Raw genomic sequence first — 21,703 nt, forward strand, 5'->3', positions numbered from 1 at the left:
ATGTGACTCCTTTGTACGCAGTAATGGGGGACTGTCCTTTCAGTTTATGGTTTTTGATGCTGTGTATTGGCTATAGTCATTGCTTGTAGCTGCATTTTGTTGAGGGGGATGCGGTCTGATTTGGTACAGTGCACATGCAGATGGCTGTGGAATGGTTGGGACACTGCTTCATTCACATGGTAGGGCTGCTTACATCTTGCATTATGTGGCCAGGTGTCAGCTCCAGTCTGGGCTGCTTTGGGGTATGAGCATGCTCCATTCCCTCTGGCACTCGCAGCCAGGTGAAGTATGCATCTCTCCCCCCCCATCTCAGCCAGGTGAAGTATGTATCCCCCCCCCATCTCGGCCAGGTGAAGTATGCATCTATACCTCAATCATCTACCCACGTCACATTTCCATGGGCATGACATGCGACTCACCGAGAAGCCAGGATCTCTGCCCTGCATGTCGCTCCATGTAGCGTGGTATCGTGGAGTTCTGCAGGACCATTGAAACATGGGTTGATCTGGGGAATCGGGCACAACAATATGTGATGATCCTGTTCGAGTCACATACCATTTGCACGTTAATTGAGTGGTATAGCTTACTGTTGCAGTACGCTACCTCCATGGCATGTGGGACCACCAATTCCACATGGGTGCAGTCGATGGCGCCAATGCAACCTGGTTTGCCGGCCACTGAATGGAAACCCACTTTGGTGTTTGAGATCTCCTGGGCAGACCGTGGTAAGGAAATGTGGTTGTCTGTGTGCTGGAGGAGGGCATCAAACACTTGGTTCAGGGTACGTGAGAATAATGGTTGTGAAATGCCATGCAAGTGCCCCACTGTGTGCTCGTAGGTGCCTGTGGCCAGGAAGTGGAGCACAGACACTACCTTCAGTAGGGGTGGGATGGCGGTGCGTGTTTCAATCATGCTGACAATGTCTTCATGTATCATGTCCACAATGGTGCTGATGGTGTCCCGGTCCAGGCGGTACAGGGTGTGGATCTGCTCAGCGGTTAGGTTGAATGGACTGGCTCTGATGCGTGGGATTGGGGGCTGCCTGCGTGGTGCCACTGGCTGTGCTGGTGGGGCATGCTGGCCCTGCCTTGCCCTCCTTCTCCTCCTGCGTCTCTTCTGTGCTGCCTGTTGTTGTTGTTGTTGTAGCACTTCCACTGCAATCAGGTCCTCCAGCCCCAGCATTGCTAGTAGTATTGGAATCATTGTGGAGTGTGACTGGGTGTGGGAAGGGGTGTGGTGTGCTCCTTTTGTGCTTGCCCAGTCTGTATTGCCTCCACCTGTGCTGATTGTGTGCACGTGTGGCAGTTGGGAACACTGCACATGGCCGTTTACGGTTGGTCCGCGATGGCAGTATTTGCACCATGGCGGTAAGGTACTTTACGGCCTTCACAAGGGCGTTAATTGCATGTCCGCGTGACTCGTAATGTTCCCCACTTTGCGCCATGCCGGTATTTACGGCATGGGAGGTCGCGTGCCCGCGTCCTTCGCGCTTTTAGCGGCACCGTTAAGTACGGTGCCGCTAATACCGCTTGATCAGCTCATAATCGGCCGGAGCGGTAATCGATGCCGGTAATCCTTTACCGGCATCGTTTTTCACTTACCGCCAGGGTCGTAATGAGGGCCATTGTCTGAATCTGCTTATATAACATCGCTGAACTTTAAAGTACAAACTCTGAAATCCCAAGCATCCATACTAATGAGTAAATATGGCAAATTCTCATACCATCATGTCATGACCTTTTATCAAGCCAAGGTAGTCCCCATTCTATGGTATGGTGCCAAAACTAAAACTGTGATGCAAGCAAAGACATGGGAACTATATGAATCGCAATTTTGGAAACCAGTGCTAAAACTACCAAACTGCACTCCACTTCCTATAATCAGATTTGAGCTAGGGCTGCTCTCACTTTACATCCAATTAGTCTGGAAAATGTGCAGTTTCTTTCGGAAATGTTTGCTGGGTCTTAAAAACAACAACATTTTAAGCACCGTTAGATATTTTTTGATGACATCAAATCATTATTTTGCATATAAGTGGAGAAACTGTGTTCTGGATGCTTCATCTGACGCTTCCATAACCTTGGAAATATTATTGACAATTCCAAATCGTGCAAAGTTGAAACTGTACCAATGTACTTGGATCTGTAACAGAGTAAAATGCTCCCCCTACAAATATTTCAATACTCAATTGTTTGGTTATAAGAAATTTCGAATTATGTCAGAGTATTTGGTAAAGTTTCCTTCACCATACATAAGACAGCAATATTTGCGATTTAGATTTAATCTATTACAGACAACAGAAATCATGGCTAGAAGAGGTTTAATATCGAATGATTTGAATCATTGTCGGTTCTGTCATGATAATCAACATTGTGAAACACTGCAGCATCTTATTGTAAGTTGTCCAGCTTTAAGCCTGATAAGACATACTTATTTTAGCAAACTGTCAAGTTTTTATATCCCGATGAATGATGATGAAATTTGGCTCAGGATATTTACAAGTAAGAGACTAGAAATGAGAATTGCGATAGTACATTTTTTTGATCACCTTTTATCAGTTGATAATGAGGAACCTAAATAGTATATTGAATCATTTTCTCACATGAAATGCTATGTAATAGAATGTTAGCGAGATGTGGTGTAATGGTTCCGAATTACAATACAAATTATATTGTATTGATGTACATTGAGCGCAAATTTTCATGATATGAATATCCTGAAATTCATTTTCATTTTTAAATGATTTGCACAAGTCTACTTAATTTGTAATTGTAAATATGTGAAATTATTGCTTCATTTATGAATTTTAATGATGTATTTGAAAGGTTGATTTAATCAGCTAACCAAATAAAAAAAAAATTAAAAAAAGAATTGGGACATGGGTCCCCCATGTCAAATCTTTGGCCAAGCAGATGGAAACAAGCCTAAGGGGCCTTCAAAGATGTTACTACATGCACAGAGGGAAAAGGCTTGATAAATGCCTTGAAGTTCTGGATGCGAAGGCAAGTTTGGCCATCTTGTATGACAGTGAGCTGTGGGGCTTCTCATGTAGTAACCCCAACTCCATGCAAAATATCTTTTTGAGGAAGCTAGTGGGGCTCGAAATGCTTCCCTTGGTTTGTACCGCTTTGAAATGAATTTAGGATTTCCATGCAAGAATATAGTCTGGGGTGCAGAGTGTCTGATAGATTTGTCAGGGACCTTTTGCAGATGTTGGACCAAAACATTAGTTGTTTTCGCAGGTGTCATATTCACCCTGGAGGATCTTTTCTCCTGCAGGCCACAGTTCTGCATTATTGGGAGCCTGACAGCAGGGTGCAGGGTCCCTTTGACCTCAGTGCCAGATGGTACTGGTTTGCCAATTATGTCTATGCCCCATTGAGCACTTTCATTATTAGCCTTTTCTCTACTCCCATCGCGGGGCCCACTGCTTCCCTGGCTCTTCTCATGGGGGTTAGTACCAGGTTCATGTCCTCTGTCAATCTGTCCTCTGATCATGGGGTTTGTTCGGCGACCCTTTTCACAACCTGTGGATTGGTCAGAGGTTTCCCCTTCTTCAACTCGCTTGCCAGGAACTTCTGATAGATACATAAGCAGGTTCTTTATTAGAAAACGTTCGGACAGAACTAACCTGCAACTACAACAACACTCCTTTAATCCTGGGTCCCCCTCCCACCTTTCAGTTTAGTGGTGGCACAGATTGTTACCCCAGAGTTAGATACTGGGCTAAGTGGGATGCCCAACAGGACTGCATTAATTGCCGCCGATGCACATGCTGATGCACATGCCAGACCTCCCACAAGCTTGCTACATGCACTTACAACTGATATGCTGGAAGATTGTCTAGGAAACTCGTTGGTGGTCATGGTAGATGGTAACAGGTCCCCTCGCCCTCACTTGATGACAAAGTATTGTTTGAACCAAGGTACAATGACTTTGCATGAGTGACATATGGGGGGAAACAGCAAGGATTATATTTTGCCTGTGCCCAGGGCTTCTGGAGGTCCAGACTCGCTGAAAGGTCCCGCCAGACCCATTTGATTATCCTGGGGAAATTGGGTATCAGGCCGTCTATCGACTAAGCCCCTCACCCCCACCCCCAGACACTTATAACCAAGATCGACATCAGCTAAACAGGTTGAAGTGTCAAACGTTTTGACAGCTAAGGTAGTGAGATTGGTATTGATATTTATCCCTTCCCCATAAAACGAACTGACCGTGACATTGTGTATGACCAAAAAGTACTGGATCTCGTTAATTAACAAATGGTCTTTTCCAAAAGTGCCAGTAGCATCTGCATTGAAACCCCCTAAATATTCAGCATTCAGGGAAGCCAGAGCGGTTGGGTTTGGAGTTTGCTTTTTCCTTTTTATAGTTAGAATCTTCTGTCTAGGTCCCAGTTCAAGCCCAAATCCAGATCCAAATATGGGTCCAAAACAGGGAAATATACAGGTTTCTCCACTGTCTCCACACGCTCGAGCTCCTGCATGTTAGGGGCTGCCAGGATGAATGGACCATCAGACTCAGATTGAAAAACAGTAACTTATAGACTTCTCCGAGAGTTAACACACTGGTATGATATGATATGATATGGCATTTGTAACGCGCCTATAAACAAGTGTTTCAAGGCGCGACGAGGCGGGGGGAACAAGGGGAAGACAGACAACGATCCTACTAGGCCAGGTATCATTCAGACCGCGCAAGTGCAGGGGTAGGGGAAGGGAAAAGTGCAAGGGGAAGGGGAGGGGGAAGTGCAGTACAAGTAAGTAGAATAAAAATAAATAAATAAATAGGGCCAGCTGGTGGCAAGTGCAAGGTAAGTGCAGGCAAGTGCCGGGAAGGGGGGGCTGTAGGGATACAGAGACAGTCCCGCAGTGCAGGGGATGCGTTGCCAGGGAGGCAGTGCAAGTGGAGGGTGGCTGGGCCCAGGACCAAGGTCGGTGAGAGTGGCCCAGTTGCAGATTCAGTGCAATTTTCAGGGAGGCAGGAAGGCTTTGAGAAGCGGCTGACCCTGAGGGAGTTGGAGACAGATGAGCGAAGGGCTCGGGAAGGAAGATATTTAGGGAGAGAGAGTTGAAGGTATTTTGGCCGCAGGCCCCAGAAGGCCTTGCGGATAATGCAGAGGGTTTTGAACTTAATCCTCGCAGCCACTGGGAGCCAGTGTAGAGATTTCAGTCCTGGAGAGATACGGTCCCTGGGCTTGAGGCCAAGGACAAGTCTCGCAGTTCTGTTCTGGATGAGTTGCAGAGGGCGGAGTGTGGAGGCAGGCAGATTAAGATAGAGGCTGTTACAGTAGTCCAGCTTCGAGAGAACCAGGGCTCGGGAGACAGTGAGCTTCTGGGGGAAGGAGAGGAAGGGAAGAATACCTCTGAGGAGGTGCAGCTGGTAGTGTGACTTCTTAGAGACGTCAGATATGTGAGGAGAGAAGGAGAGTGTAGAGTCGAAGATGACCCCGAGGTTTTTAGCCTTGCAGGTAAGAGCAGGAAGGGACACTGGTGGAAGGGAGAGATGCTGTACTTTTCATTTCACTTGAGATAAAAGAGTGGAGCCAAAAGTACCCAAAAGTGCAGTTTGTCATGTGACATAGTAGCACAGACTCAATATTCAATATATTCCTTATCCGACATCTTCATGCATCACTAGTTACCTCCCAATTGTCTCCAATTACCTCTTGTTACAACCTTAGCTGGTCCATGATCTTCCCACGTACTTGGGCAGAGTTGAGAGCTATGCACAGCTGTAGTTGATCACGGCCTGGCTGCACAGCTTCCAGTCGAATCAGAACTGTGTATGGATGATGGATAAACAAGGTGCGATAAGGCAAAAGACACCCCCCGCAGGCCCGCAAACACCTTGCGGGATCCCAACACCGTCACCCTTGACCCCCTGCAGGCTTCACCCTGCTGGGGGAAGCTGGAGTGTTTAATGGCGAGGAGCATGTGTGAGGGGGGAGCAGCGCCGGCAGTGAAACCAGCTGGAGGGAGTCTTCTGCAAAGGGCTGCGGGATGCCAACACCCGCACCCTTGACCCCTGCCGGTTTCGCCCTCGTGGGGGAAGCTGGCGGATTTAATGGCAAGCGGCAAATGGGAGGGGCGAGCTGTGCCGGCAAAGAGAGCAGCTGGAGGGAGTCTTCAGAAATGGGGTTGCGGGACACCAACTCCTGCAGGCTTCCCCCTGGCGGGGGAAGCTGGAGGATTTAATGGCAAGCAGCAGGTGGGAGTAAAGTTATCTTAACTTTGCAGGCATCCGTGTGGACCTCCAGAGGCAGGAATTCTTCACCAAAAGTCCCCTCACAAAAGTTCAGGACCGAGTAATCGAAGAGAATCCAACCAGCGATATTAGTTTCTTCTTGGTAGAAAGAAAAAGGCACAAATAGCATAAAGAGCCACTGGAGTGAGCTGAATCTTTTGCTGACGTCCCCTTCTCCCGAGTGCTGCCGCAGAAGCCTGTCACAGGTCCCCCTTTCTTCACCACGACCAAGGAGCAGGAGTCAGGGTCTTTATTGTTGCACCTAGAAGACGACAAGCTACATTTTCATCTTCACTCTTAAGGTACTGTGGGGCTTGGGTTGTACTTACCTAAGGCCATTTTCGGTGCTCCTTTGCTTGGGGATGGAGTTGTACTTGTTATTTAACAGTTGCTAGCTGTGTACTGTCTAATCTTTATTTCCCTCAATACTCAATTTTGCAAAGGTGAGGCTTTTACTGACTTTAACTGATGTCACTCTGTGTGCTGGATATGTAAAAAAATCTGAAAAAGTTACTCACCTACATTATTGTTCCTTCGATAATTTGATTCCATTTCTAATTCAAAGTTATTGTTAGTTGCTGTATTGGATGTGCTTGTGTGCCTGGTGTATGTATAAATAAATATATTTTAATATAACTTTAAGTGATTAAGGGTTTTCTTGGGTCTATCCAGCTCACATAACTCGCTCCCAAGATGAGCCTGGCTGCTCAGCCACTCTATAGACTTGTGTAGCACAGGCCTATTTTAAGAGTTGGGTCCCTAATACCAAGAGTTAAATCTTATGAAGTCTAAGCCCAGTTGAACTTTAGAAAAACATACCTCACATAAATCATACCTGGGTTGTCACTGCTCAGTAGCAGCTCAAAAAACAAAACCTGAAGAGCAAAGGAGAACTGCTTTTTAATGTGGTCTTTGTGGGAGCTAGAATATCAGGCAGCAGGGGTATAGGAGAGACACACAATCTGGGTGTCCAGGGGACACCTTGGGGACTTTGGTACAGAGGCCACCCAATCCATACTTCTGTAGGGCTGAGTGTTAAAGGGTTCAAACCCCTATAAACATATATGTGTTCAATTTATTTTAAGAATGAACAACAAATAAGGGAATTTTTAAAAACACAGTAACACTTCCAATAAGTTGTAGATTTCTCATTTCTGGCACAATACTTAAACCTGATGATAAACCGATTTTCATCAAAACTGTTAAAATAAACTTTCAAACATTTGAAATCGAAATCTTACAGCAGGAATTGTAAGGACACGTAGTTCTCTTAATCTCTTTAAAGATCGCAATGTAGTAGTATTGAGGGGGTGCTGATATTGTTACATTGTTCAAACAACGTGCTGGACTTGAAGAATATTTTATAGAGGGTCAATTGGTTGTCTTGTATGCCAAAAAAGGTAAAATAATCAATATTTGAATGAGGCAGGACGGGCAAGCTTCCTGTTGTCTCCAAAACCTGTTTTAGGTTCAACAATCAAATAATCCAAGTGTATTTTTAAAATGTGCTTCTGGCAATACAGTTACAGCAACTTCTTTGCAGGATGATATCACTGACAATACATTGGTGGAGAAAGCCACACTGCTGGTGTCCTATATCACTAAGGTGGCATAGTTGAAAGAACTCACACAGTGTGATTTCTTTTACATTGGCATGCTCCTGCTGGGGGAAGTTCAGCGTCCTATGGTCCCATGAGACTAACTGGACAGTACTGGTGGAAGCTCACTCAGAATGTTGGCGATAACACATGGTGAGTGAGAGGTGATCAAGACACACCCATCCTCACACCATTCACATGTATACACCATTGATCTCACAAAACATTCATAGCATTAAGAGTGTGGTGTGGCTGGTCTGGTTATTGATTTAAAAAAATCTCACCTATCCTTAAACGATAGCCTGAACCACAAAATATGTTGTGTCTCACAATATATCTTTTGTTTTTGCACGTGTATTCTACATAACACGCACTCATTTATTTACAAATGTATAAAAAAATAAGTCAGAAATATAATTATATGAAATACATACAAAATGACAGAGTATACATATGAAATTCTATCTAGACCAATCAGCCCCATCTCCCTTCCTTAATGACAAAACTGCTGATTCCCTCTCCTTTGCCATCTCCCTTTGGAGAAATAGCCACAGAGCAAAAATGACCAGTTATGTCATAGGCCGTGATAATCACGAAAATGTGCTAATTTTGTGTGTTTTGTGCTGAGTAGGCATAATAGATTCTTTCGCTATTACTTGTATGTCTACTAGATCCATGCTATCTGTGTGTATATTGCACATGGCGCCATGATGCAATCTTTTCTGAGACATAGCTGAATTTAACAAGGGTTTCTGTTGTTGCAAATCACTGAAGCTTCACTCAGCTTCCCGGGAAGGGCCTGAACATTTACATTTAAGAGGCCCCACAGTGGCTTCACCTGTGCAAAGGAAGTGCTTTCTGTGGGAAGGATCCTTCTGAAAAAGGTCTACCAGTTCTGAGACTGAAGAACGCTTGTGCACGCTTGATAAGGTTGTTACTTGTTCAGAGCCAAAATGGGGTTCGTGCTATGGTATACAGAGTTGCAGGCAGTGCCAAGACATCTTGAACAAGATGGAATGGATGGCCTTGTGTCTGATTTGGTATAACTAGCCGTGAAACCAATGACCCTGTAATATTTGCCAGTCTGCCTTTCAGGCGCGTGTGATGGCGAGAATCACATTTCCAAAATCAACAAAATAATGATCTATTAGGGAGGAAGGATAGCTCATGGGCTAAGCGTTTGTCTTGGAAGCAAGACAATGCAGCGCAACACAGGTTTGAATCCGATCCCGTGCTTAGAAACCACTCTCTGCACTTGCTGGTATTAAGCGTGCTATAAAAGATCATGTATAATAATAATAATAATAATAATAATAATAATAAGGATTGCAATGTTGGAACTGGCCCTGTCCCCCATGCGGTGTTGGAGTTGCCGTGGGTCAATGCCTACACAGCACATTGCTTCGAGGAGGAGCGCTGCTGCTCTCCCCATCAGAGAACACAAACCCTCCTACAATATCTCCTCCATCCATCCCCCAAGGTCACCCCCTCCTCACTGGCATTCAAGGAGAAGCCGGAGATGGCGAGATGGAGTGTGGACCCTCGACGCTGGGGATTATTTTTAAACTCTCCTGAATGGAGTCTTTAATGAAATATTCATTGGACAGAACAAGAGGCTGCTGCAAGCGGAGTGCTGATGTCAGGAGCCGAGTGCAGCATTGCATGGTGCAGAGCGAGGCAGCCTGAGCATGGGGGGCGCGAGCCAGAGCGACTCTGCCCGCTCCCTGGGCGAAAATATGCACGTGCGCGCTGCCTGGGGGCTCAGGATGAAGGCACCCAGAGCCCCCCTGTGGGTGCTGCTCGTGCTGGGATGCATGCTGTACCCGGCCCAGGGGAAAGCCTTCGTCAAATGCCCGTCCATATGCAGCTGTACCAGGGAATCCGTCATCTGCGTCGGCTCCTCGTGGGTGCCTAGAAACTTGGCCAGCGACATCAGCTCCTTGTAAGTTTATTCTCCGCGTGTTATGTGAAGCGGGTCCCCTCACTCTGTGAGTTTGTGTGTACTTTATATACATCTATATAAGTACGAATGTAAGCGATACTACTGCCCAATCTAAAAGGGGGTGGGGGTCAACACTTCCCTTATTCTAGCACGCCCCAATACCGTCAATCTCAAGGTCCGAGAGGCGATGTATTCCATAGAATTGCACTGTTCGTATGTGTATGTAAAATGCATGCATAGAGCCTATTTACTCCTATGAAGGTAAAATGTGCAGCGCGCATGTAATTGCTGTACCCCCTTAACTTTACGGTACTATTCAATAAAAACATGCAATTTGTTTGCAAATATTTTGTTTTAATGTATAAAATATGAATCCAGTAAAATGCATCGACAAGTCAATAAGTACTTGGTATTGTGACAGTGTGACAAAAAAGTGTCAAAGTGTGCGGGGGGAGGGGTGTTTCGGTGGGGACTTGTGGGAGGGGGGTTGGCTCGGCTTAAAACAAGTTTGAATACCACTGCATAATGGTCTTCTTTGTAATGATGGTGCTGGAGCGTATGTCCCGGCACATAGCATGAACACTTTCCAAGTCCTGTGACCATGCATGCACCGATGAGCTGCCGGATCCATCAGAGAGAGAGAGAGAGAGAGAGAGAGACCTACTATTGTGTATCCACAAGCATGATGTTTTCTTCGTTTTTCATTTTTCGAACTAAAACACTTTCCAAAGTGATGCTTTTAAATACGCCTTTAATCTGAAGTGCGCATATGTAAATGCATTTTAGAAATGATGCATGTTTTTCCCCTTTTCCTTTTCTTTTATGCTCAATAATGTATGAGCACTATGTTATTTATATTATTTGTAATTGTAGATAGTGTCTTTGTTAACAATTTGAAAAGTTGATATGTCAACTAAACAAATTAACAATAAAAAAAATGTAAATGCATGAATCCCTGGCCATATTTGCTTACGTTGCACAGGCGAACAGACCCCCTCCCCCAAATCCCTACCCCCCCCCCCCCCAGGCCGCCTTGCCTTTTGGCGTCTAACGGTTCAGCGTAAGTCAAAGTGGCTGAACAATACTAGGTTTCCCAGTTGCATGTTCAGAAAAAAGAAATTGACATGTGTTTGTGGTAAATGCTCAGCCAGGCGCTGTTAGTTTTGGTCGTCGCGGATCACATTTTATTCAGCCAAGAAGGTCCGAAATGAGTAAGACAGAGTGGATGGGGGGTTCTGCTCAAGGGGCCTCTGCCTGCCGACACACTCATCATTTGTGAACACACTTCTTTAGCAGCGAGCCACAGCTCGTCCGCCCCGGATCTGGCCTGATAATCTGACCATCTTTGTGGTCCTTCCTTTCAAAACGCCCACTTGACTCTTTGCCTGCCCTCTGGACACAGGAAGGCATGGACGTGGGGGCAGTCAGAGGGCAAGCAGAAGCTCGGAATGATTGCCTATCATAAGGGTATTTGCTTGGCGCAGTTCGCTGGTTTTACGGAGTGTAGCAGCCTACGTTGAGACGGTTAGAATCAGCATGTTGTCCTGTTTGCAGAAACCCTAGCCCCCTGGAAGGGGTCTGCATGAGAGTACACCATATATATAGCAAGTAAAGATCACTGCGATTGCCACATGACTACACGTTGTAATCTTGGGTAGGGTGAAGACGTTGCCTCCTTATGCCGCAGGTCACTTATCTGATCAAATGCGTTACATGCAGTTGGTATTGAGCGCTATATGAAGATGCCCTTATAATGCTTCCCTTCCTCCGCAGGAGCCTGGTCAACGGAACCTTTTCAGAAGTCAAGGAGAGGGTGTTTTCCCATCTCCCCTCGCTGCAGCTCCTGTAAGTATCACAAGTCCGTTGCTTGAAATAGATGCCCTCCCATCTTGTGTTGGAAACACTTGTATCATAAACCCGAGCATCCGTGTTTAAAGAAGCCTTACATTATTCCGTCGTCTTGCAATGCCTCGGTACTTTCCATATTGTGATCAATAGTCTTTTAATCACACTCCATTGGCTCCCCAGACAGCTATCATTGCATCAGACCTCTTTCAGCCGTAGCAAAGCCCGGCCTGCACTTATCCAAAGGAGAGGTGTGAGTTTCGGAAGTGGGTAACGCTGATGCATAATTCAATCTCAGGCCAGGAAAAAAGAGCCATTCGCTTTTGCTGACTATGTGAAATCCGGGGATTTGCTGCTGAGTTGTGGAAGCATAAAATGCTAACGGGCGATATCACTACCATAAGCAGTGTACTTCGAAGGATCGGGTGCAGAGCGTGTATCATTGTGATATCTTTAAACAGCCTGTGATCAATACTGGGACAGATGATTAATGCCGATGCAAGGCGAGCTAAATATGGCTTTTGGGTCACCATAGTTTGCTGCTCAACATTTGCATCCTTTCAAGAAAAACAAAGGCGTAATTGAGAAATGGTTTTTATGGGCCTTGCCCAAACCCAGGATGCCGGCTTGTTTGTCATGAAAACACATTTGATTTGAACTGCAAATCGTATTAACAGAATGCACTGCAAACAACAAGCTGCATGCCTTTGTCAAGCAATGACTAAGACTGATGACTGTATCGCACAGGCTCTTTTTTCAGTTCATCTTTCAGTCTTGATATTGAAGGAACGTTTACAGCTACCTACAGTTCTGCAATCTTAGATGTGCGATTGATGTCCGCATTTCTGGCTTTTCAGTACACACCACTTTGCTTTCTGTTACATTTAGCCTTACATATTTACTTACTTGAGAGCCGTGTTACTGTGTACTATTTTTTTAAAATTTAAGTGTTTTTCAGTTTATAATGTATGCCATTTAAACAATGTATACTATTTAAACAATGAGTAAAGGAACAAGGAGTTAGAACGTTTACAGTAGTTTGTTAACTAGCCAAGGTGGGCTTTAGCATTTACTTACTCACCAGTTTCTACTAATATAGATTGTATTGTATGGCAGGTGAGAAAACACCATTGCCAGTTAAGTAGCTTCATCCTACTGAGTCAGATACAAACCCATCCATTAAAAGGGTCTGACAAACATGCATCGCTGTGACGACATGACCTTTGACTTTACTTGCTGTGCTATTATGCCTTCTGCATGCTAATTAGTCTCCTGCTCATTCATGTTTTCACCCAATCCGCTTACATTAATTTGGTTATCATATTTTTTTCTTTAAATGTCCCATATCAGTATTTTTCCTATTTTCTGCAAACTTTCAAATACTCAGGAAATAAAATGAAAACCATAAAGTTCACATCTCTGGGTTTATGTTTTTTTTTAAAAAAAACCTTTATTTCTTTCTGTCGAATACATTACATCACAAAAGCATTCATAAATTATATCAGCAGGACTTAACGTTTACACTCAGTTGTAATCCATAGGATACATAACCTGTACATAGGTATTTCCAGAGATCATTTTACAGTGTATAGTTCAAATCGTTTCCTCCGTAGATTCCTCTTCGACGGCCTTTAGGTAACGTCTTAGTGGGCTCCAAACGTCCTTTGGCCTGCAGGAGATTACAATTCCTCTTATGTAGTTTTCCTCACAGTCCTGTACAAATATTAGGTCCTTTAGCCACTCCTGCAGAGTGGGGGTGGTTTTGGCTTTCCATGCCTTAAGAATGTCCTTTTGCCCACTTCCTTGGCTATTGCAAAGAATCTACGGTATTTGATTGTGGTTTTGTCTATATCTCCTAGCAGATATTTCAATGGGGTAGCAGGTATATGCGAGTTCAGTATATCGCTCAGTGTCATGGCTGCTTTTCTCCAGGATTGTTTAATCGGTGGGCATTCCCAATACATATGTATGGAGTTTGCGGAAAGAGCGTTGCATTTTGGGCAGGTTACTTGTTTTGAAGTATCAAATTTGGCCACTTTACTGGGCGTGATATGCAGATGATTCAACATTTTAAATTGGATTAGTCTGAAATAGGAGCTCATGGAGATGGATTTAGTATATTGACAATATTTAGTCCATCATGGATCCTCTATACTGATACCTAGGTCTCGTTCCCATTTCTCCTTCATCTTATTCTTGGATGGAGTATGTTCTTGCACTGCTTTGTATAGTGCAGCTATGCCCCCATGGAAGCCCTCTTGTGACATAATTGTGGCCAGGAACTGATGTGAGATTGTCTCTGCTGGGAATGCGGGCCATTTCTTTCTGAATGCTGCTTTTAGTCGGTGGTATTGCAATGCATTGGTAAGGCCTGTTCCCACCTTTCTCTGAACGTCGTCTAGTCACACAAATTTCCCATCTAGGTAAAGGTCTCCCAGTCTTATTTCGCTGCCAGGGTCCCATGTTTTTGTAGTGTTGCATCATGTGTGGTTATAAGGTCTGGGTAGTGCCAAAGGGGTGTGTGTGGCCAGTAGGGGTCTGTGCATCCCACTGTCTGGAACAGATAGGACCATGCTCTTGCCGTGGAATTTACTGGATCTACTTCCCCCTATCTTTCTTGACTTCGGCAAATAACATAGATTGCAGTGTGTTTGGGGAGGCCGCAAATTGTTCGGCCTGTATGTGTGCGCATTTTTTAGTTGTTCTGGTACAGTATTTTGCAAAGTGTGCCTGTGCTGTATAAAAATATAGCTTAAAGTCTGGAGCCCCTATCCCGCCCTTATCATAACTTTCACACATCTTCGGCAATTGGAGTCTCACCGTGCCCCCTCCCCATACAAATGTGGAAGCACATTTTTGTAGTACATCAAAAAATTGTCTACCAGTCCAGATAGGTATATCGCTGAATAGATACAGTAGTTTCGGCACCACTACCATTTTGAGTAAAGCAATCCGACCATATATCGATATAGGTAGTTTGTCCCAGACTTTGAGCTTCTGTTCCAGGAGTGCTAGGTACGGTTCCTAATTGTTTAGGTAGAGAGTGTGTCTGTCTGTAGCCATGATGATGCACAGGTAGCGTGTAGTGTTTGGGGACCAGCGGAACGGTGCTGTGGCCTGTGACTGCATGGGGGACTGTGTGAGGGGGATGATTTCTGATTTTAATTGGTTAATTTTATAGCCAGAGTATCCCCTAAGTTCATTGATGTCCTCCTTTACAGGGGGTAAATTCGTTTCTGGGTCCCTATAGCATGGTATCATCTGCATATAATGAAATCAATTATGGGGGTCCCCTTATGTGTATTCCCAGTCAAGCATGTTTGTGTCGGAGTCTAGCCGCCATCCCTTCTATGGTAAGCGCAAATATAAGGGGGGATAGTGGGCAGCTCTGCCGTGTGTCTCTTTGTAATGTGAAGTCTGCCAATAATGTTTTATTTGTTCTAATCTTTGCTTTGGGGACCTTGTATAGCAGTCGGATATATTTCTTGAACCCTGGGCCGAATCCCATTTTGTCCAGGATGGAGTACATGTATCTCCACGAAACAGAGTCGAATGCTTTTCAGCATCTGCTTTTGCCTCTGGATCTAGTTGCAAGGTGATGGAGAAGAACCTACGGAGGTTCAGTGAGGTGGAACAGGTGGGGATGAAACCTGACTGGTCTGGATGTATTAACCTATTCATATAGGGCAACAGGCGATTCGCTATAGCTTTAGCAAATATCTTTGTGTCTATGTTAATCAGGGATAGTGGGCGGTAGGAGGTAGGTTCGTGTGAGGGTTTATGCGGCTTCAGAAGGACCATTATTACAGCTTCCTTCATTGTGGGCGGTAGTTCCCCTCTTCCCAGGGCTTCCTCCCATACTTCTAATAGTTTAAGAGTAAGTTTGTCTTTAAAAACTTTGTAAAAGTCTGCCAGGAACCCGCCTGAGCCTGGTGTTTTGCCTGATTGTAATTCTTTAATAGCCTGAGTGATTTCCTCCGTGGACAGTGGAAGATCCAGTGTCTCTTTATCCGTCAGGCTTAATTCGGGTAGTGAGAACAACTCCACATATTTCTGGAGCTCTTCATCTGATGTTTGGTAGGTGTTCGCGTATAGTTGGTATAAAATTCTAGGAACACCTTATTTACTGCTTGGGCTTCTGTGTGCACGATTCCTGCGGGGCCAACTATACTCGTAATTTGTCTCACCCCATATTCTGCTTTGATGAGGTTGGCCATCGTTCAGCTAGCCTTATTTCTCTCTCCGTATCTTCTGGCCCTTATTGGTTGCATTATATAATATACCTCTTGTTCCGCCAACTCTCTGTATTTCGACATTTGTTCCTGTAACAGTTGCAGGGTACGTTTTTCGGGCGTCTGTGCCTGAGTGTTCTCAAGTTTTCTTAGTTCCCTCTCTGTTTGATTGAGATCTTTACGTATTTCACTGTGTTTGCCTACTGTCTTCGCGATTAAGTGACCTCTCAGCCACACCTTAAAGGTTTCCGATACAGTGGCAGACGACCGCACCGATCCTGCATTGTGGTCGAAGAATTCTGTGATGTCCTTTCTTAATGATTCTATCATCGAGTCATCTTTCAGCAATGTTGGGGGCATCCTCCATGTTCGTAGGTTTTGTTGCGTATCGTCTGTTTGTATTTTTAGCAGGTCCGGCAAATGATCTGAAAGTGTGCATGGGAGTATTATACTTTCTTGTAAGCTTGTCAGAAATTCTGGTGAACATAGCCAGTAGTTAATACGAGAACTGGACCCGTGAACATACGAATGGAACGTGTACTCCGTTCATTCTGGATGTAGCTCTCTCCATGCGTCTATCAGAGGTAGCGTTGACATGATCTGACGCACGGCCAGCGCTGCCTTAGTGTGACTTCTTTGTACTGTGGATGAGCGGTCCATTTCCGGGTCAAGGATTGTATTGAGGTCTTTTCATGATGCCTACCCCCTGGGCATCCGGATCGAGTTCATCAGCCCCGGGAGCAGGCATCCAGATACTAATTAAAACCCCAGTCCTGGCGCCAGGCTCATCATAGAAATCAGTCCTGGCGCCATAGGCGCCAGGCTCATAGACTTTACTTACCTTATGCAGACCATGCTGCAAAGAGTCCAAGCCAACGTGAGGCCTGGATGGGACTATTTTATTACAGGGACTATTTTTTACTCGGGTGTGGTTCTGGGGAACTTCTTACCTGGGACTACTTTGCAGGCTATTTAAACCACGCCGAACAGCAGCTCATGCTTTGTGTTATTCTGCATCCAGCAGCGTAACGCTCACCGTGTCTGCAAGTCAGCATCCAGTCTTCTGCAACGCCCGCCTCGAATCCGGAGCTCCTAGACAAAAGGAAAAGAAAGGAGAAGAGGTTAGATCACGGACATTATTTGATTCCTTATCTGATTCCGGACCCAGCACATCTCTGAGCCTGGAAAGGACATTATTTCAGCACGTGTCGCTTCGCCAGCAGCAGCGCCGCGTTATACTCACCAGTCCACCGCATCTTTCAATTCAGCGCTGCCTCCATCATTTTCTTTGTCGAAACCCAGCACCTGGGAGGAAAACAAAAGGAATAACAAAATTAGCCGAGAATTCCGACAAAGACAATCTCTTTGCCACAATAGGCTTACCTGCTTTACCACCGGAGGTATTATCCTTTAATTCGCCGCATCTTTCTATGCCGCACCTATAAAGGGAGAGAAAACAGCAAGTTAAAGTCATGCAACTTTTACCGGACAGTGTTTGGTTATATAGACTCTTACCTGAACGCCATCAGCTGCCTCCAGGCAATATTCTTTTGGACCCAGCTGCAACCTAACGAGGGAAAGGAACAAGAGTGAACATCGGACATATTGAACTCTTTGAACTTTATAGACACTGGAGTCAATATTCCTCCGGAACTCCTCCAGTACCTTCAAACCAGTGAAGTAACTGGTATCTACGCGCCCCTGCATGCCATGCAGGATGGAGAGCTCATCATTTAAAAACATAAGGTGAGGTTACCAAGAGGGGATATCGGAGGTGATTAGTGGGGAGAATGAGAACAGTTGGGGGGGGCCATCACTAAAGTCCACGGGTGGCTAAATCCCTTTCTCCACTTGCAGGAGAATACTTCTACGAGTCCAGCAGACAAGATTAGGCGGGCCAGTCCAGACTGTCATCTCTTTACTACGCATCACGTTGGTGGAGACCGCAGCTGTCCGGGTCCGATCAGCGCCCCTGTGGGAACCAGGTGAGCCTAACAGGTCTCCCCCCCATAGTATATTTGCTGTGCCTGCTGGTGCAATGTTCGCCAATACTTGCAAGAATAATTCTGGAGAGTCTGTGTTCGGCCCATATGTGTTGATTATTATTTACTCCTGGCCGTACAACATACCCCATATAATGACATACCAGCCCCCTGTAACTATCTTAAATCTAGTCATTTGGAATCCCGTGCATTTGTGCACAATTGTTAGTACGCCCCTGGCTTGTGACGAGTAGTCTGTTGCGACGCATATCTGGCCCCAGTTATGCGCACATTTTTTGGTCACATTCTTGATTGCACACGTTTCTTGCAGGAGTAGGAAATCTATTTTGTGTCTATTTGCATATGCCAGTATTCTTCTTGATGGGGTTTGCCAATCCTCTGATGTTCCAAGTCAGTAGCCTCAGTCCCTGTGGCTTACACGTTGCGGCCATGTATATTTCTGCAGTATGCTTTAGATCTCGCTTGAAGTCTCTGTGACCGCTGTGTTCGACAGTTTATATTGTAATTAAACTCTTAACTCGCCAACTAACCCTCTTCATGTATTTTCTGAGCTGTAGTGGATACTGGGTTATGATTCTGCATCGTTCAGTAACTTCCAATCGGCAACAGGCCTGTCCCAACCCTCCCTTCCCACCCTCACCATCCCCCCAACTGGACAGTGTATTCCCTCTCGTGAACTGCAACTTTTGCAAACGTGGGTGGCTCCTTTTTGCCATTTCCTTTCTGTGCGTTCCAGATCTCACCTAGGACCTTGTGCGCTAAATTCTTTGCAAGTTGCATTGTATGTTGTATGCTTCCCTGTACAATGTTTCCCTATTCGGTCAGGTATTGGGTTGTGCCATCTGGCCCTTTTGCCTGGAGGAATCGGGATATTTTGTTCTATATAGCTCATTGCTTCTTCAGCCGACTCAAAGAAATGAACCCTTCCGGAGTGTTAAAGAAGTAGTTTTGCCGGGAATAGCATAGCGTAGGGTATTGACCTCTCTCTGAGTGCTTTTTTAACCTGATCGGATGTTCGACGGGCTGTATGTACTCCAGTAGAAAAATCGGGGTAAATGTGGATCCTTGTGGAGTCGTAAGTGAGTATTCCTTTTTCGCGGGATATGCGGAGGATGAGGTCTCTGTCCCGATAATTGAGTAGGCATGCTATAACCGTGCGTGGTGGTGCTCCGGGTTTAGGCTACGGTGCCAGGGATCTATAGGCCCTCTCTATTAGGAACTGTTGAGAAAACTGGGCTTCAGGTAAGATTGTGCGCAGCACATCTTCTATGTGTATTTCCATGGGCACATTCAGTGTTTTTTCTGCCAGGCCGACCGCCCTGATGTTATTACGTCGGGATTGTGACTCCAAGTCTTCACATTTGGAATGGACTAACTTCAGGGTCTTTTTTATCTCAGCAATGTCATTTGCGTGTGTCGTTGAGGTGTCTTCAAGTGCCCCTATCCGGGTTTCAGCCTCCGACCCTCTAGTATTTACAGATTATAAGTCTGATCTAATGGAGGTTATGTTGCTGACTATGTCATCCAATCTACTATTGAAGGCTGCAAATCCTGCCTGCAGTGTCGCCATATAGGAATCAGTGTTGGATCCGGCCATTTGCGAGGCGCTGGACGTGCACGCTGGTGTGGAGCCTGTGTTGTCGCCTTCTATGTTAGGATTGGTGAATGCGTCCATGGGGCCTTTCCTAGGACCCTTGTTGCCCCTAGTCATGTCCTGGATTATCAGAGTACAGGTGCACTATTCTTGATTAGTTGCAGATGTAGGCTTACTATATACTCCTGGTGTTTGAAATTTGCCTAATTCGCTGGGTGGTACTGACCTTTGATTATTTGTGCGTTATGTGCCTTCCCAGTTTGTCTGACGTGCTGGGGTGATCACTGTTCCTCTCTATGTAGTCAGGAGCCGAGGCTTTAGGTGGTGTATTGCACTGTGAAGGTTTGCTAGTCTAGCCTTCTTTGCCAGTTATAGTCTGTCTTGAGTGCTGGTGGCTCGTATAAAGCTTACATCCCCTTTTCAATAACGTGGAAGTTCCCAGGTATTATGATTATAGGTGGAGCACACTGTATATGCTTTTGTACAGCTGCGTGTCTTTGCACAGAGGATTCCGCCCGTGCTTCTTTGGGTAAATTGCTTGTGTCCATTGAAGAACAGTATTTTAAGCCCCCCCGTAATTTAGTGCTCTTAGGGATTAGCGTAGCGTTGTACCGGCATGTTCAGGTGAGGGCAGGCTAGGAGTAGTCAACCCTATGGGGTGTTTGCTGCCGGCTCAGCGTCGCTGCTGCACGTACCTTAATGCGGGTGCTCAGCAGGTGTCAGGACTGGACTGCAAACCCGACTGCTCCGCCCGATCCGCTCCCTCGCCCTTCAGCGCACACAGCGGACCGGCGGGGGAGAGGGCACACAGCGGACCGGCAGGGGGGAGGGGGCCCGCCACTGGATCTGGTCAGTGCGGCCATTACCCCGCCTCTGCTATCTCCGGCGTGGATGCCAGAAAACACTCCCTGTCTCGATGTCTTATCGCCCGTTCACTGCCTGCTCCCACTCCACGATGCCCAGCGGTCACACCGTGAGTGCAGCCCTTATTACTGTATTGGGCGCGCAGCAGCTGTGTTCTATCTGCGTATTGTGGAGCTCTCAGCACTTCCCAAGCCGCATCGTTGTGGAGGGAAGGGTGGGACGGCAAGCTTCCCTGTGCTTTCTCGGCTCAGCCGCACCGTGCAGGTTTCATACAGCATCGAATTACACTGGGTTTTCCACCATGCAGCGGGACGGCAGTAGGAATTATGGGATCCCAGGGTCTTCCGTCACTAACTTCCGCTCCGCATTCCACATAGCGTCATACCGAATCGCAGGATTTCTTGGATCAGGATGTATATAGTAGTGCAGCTCTGTGACTAGGCGGCCATCTTAGATGGCGTCCTAGAGCGCCCCCCGGGATTATATTTTTTTAAAATTATTTAAAAAGTGCAAACATGTCAGCTTCCCATGTTTCAGAGAACTCATTTCTGCACAAGCGATTTACAATGCAGGGGTTGGAAACTAATATACAATATTAAATTATATGACATTAATATAGGTTCAGCAGTCAAGGTTAGCTTCAGTAAGGCGGGGCTTAAACAATTAACCAATGTATTATATTATAAATATTCAAGCACTCAAGGTTGCCAATTATGCTGCCTTTCGCTTCTGCCATGCACTTTTGTATTTTTTAATTATTTGATTTGATTTATTTGATTTAATGTGATATGGTCAACATAATCATCCTTTCACATAACAAAGGGACGTAGAAGCAATGTCAATCCCAGTAAATCTAGCATAACAGCAATTCGAAATGTTCCCAAAGATTCATATCAAACATAAATGCACATGTAAAATCATCAAAAGAACAAACAGGAATAGACATATCAAAAGTGAAGATTTATCATTCATACATAGATCTCCCCCTGAAAATAAAAGCTAGCACTATGGACTTGACATTAAAACACCATCAGATAGATAAAAACATCATATAAACAGGAGTAAACGTGTCAACATTAAAAATCAACATAGAGGCTTTCCCTGCTGAACCGACAATAAATACAACTGTGGGCACAACACTAAAAACACCCTGGTATCAGCAAATTCTCAATCAATACCACTTAATTTTGATAAGATCAACCACAAAAAATATGCAATCCATCAGAACATTCTTTATTGTCTGCATCATATCCTTACACTCACAGAAATTACAGTATGGGGTTCCCTCAGGTTCTGTGAGCGGCTAACAATTCCTTTGTCTCTAGCAGATTAAGCCTAAATCTAAGAAATTGGTCTTGCTAGTGTGCATTTGGAAA

General features: G+C 45.3%; 1 protein-coding gene across 1 annotated transcript in view; it reads left to right on the forward strand.

Annotated features, from left to right (window-relative positions):
• Positions 1-9,341: 9,341 nt before the first annotated feature.
• LGI2 (leucine rich repeat LGI family member 2) overlaps positions 9,342-21,703 on the forward strand; it is an 828,935-nt gene continuing 816,573 nt past the window's right edge. The window contains exons 1-2 of the mRNA XM_069631870.1: positions 9,342-9,789; positions 11,563-11,634. Coding sequence (XP_069487971.1) covers positions 9,536-9,789; positions 11,563-11,634 — 326 coding nt within the window. The 5' untranslated portion in view covers positions 9,342-9,535. The remainder of the gene's footprint in view (positions 9,790-11,562; positions 11,635-21,703) is intronic.

The sequence above is a fragment of the Ambystoma mexicanum genome, chromosome 6q (assembly GCF_040938575.1).
Source record: "Ambystoma mexicanum isolate Mex_15411 chromosome 6q, UKY_AmexF1_1, whole genome shotgun sequence".
In the NCBI taxonomy this organism is placed as follows: Eukaryota; Metazoa; Chordata; class Amphibia; order Caudata; family Ambystomatidae; genus Ambystoma; species Ambystoma mexicanum.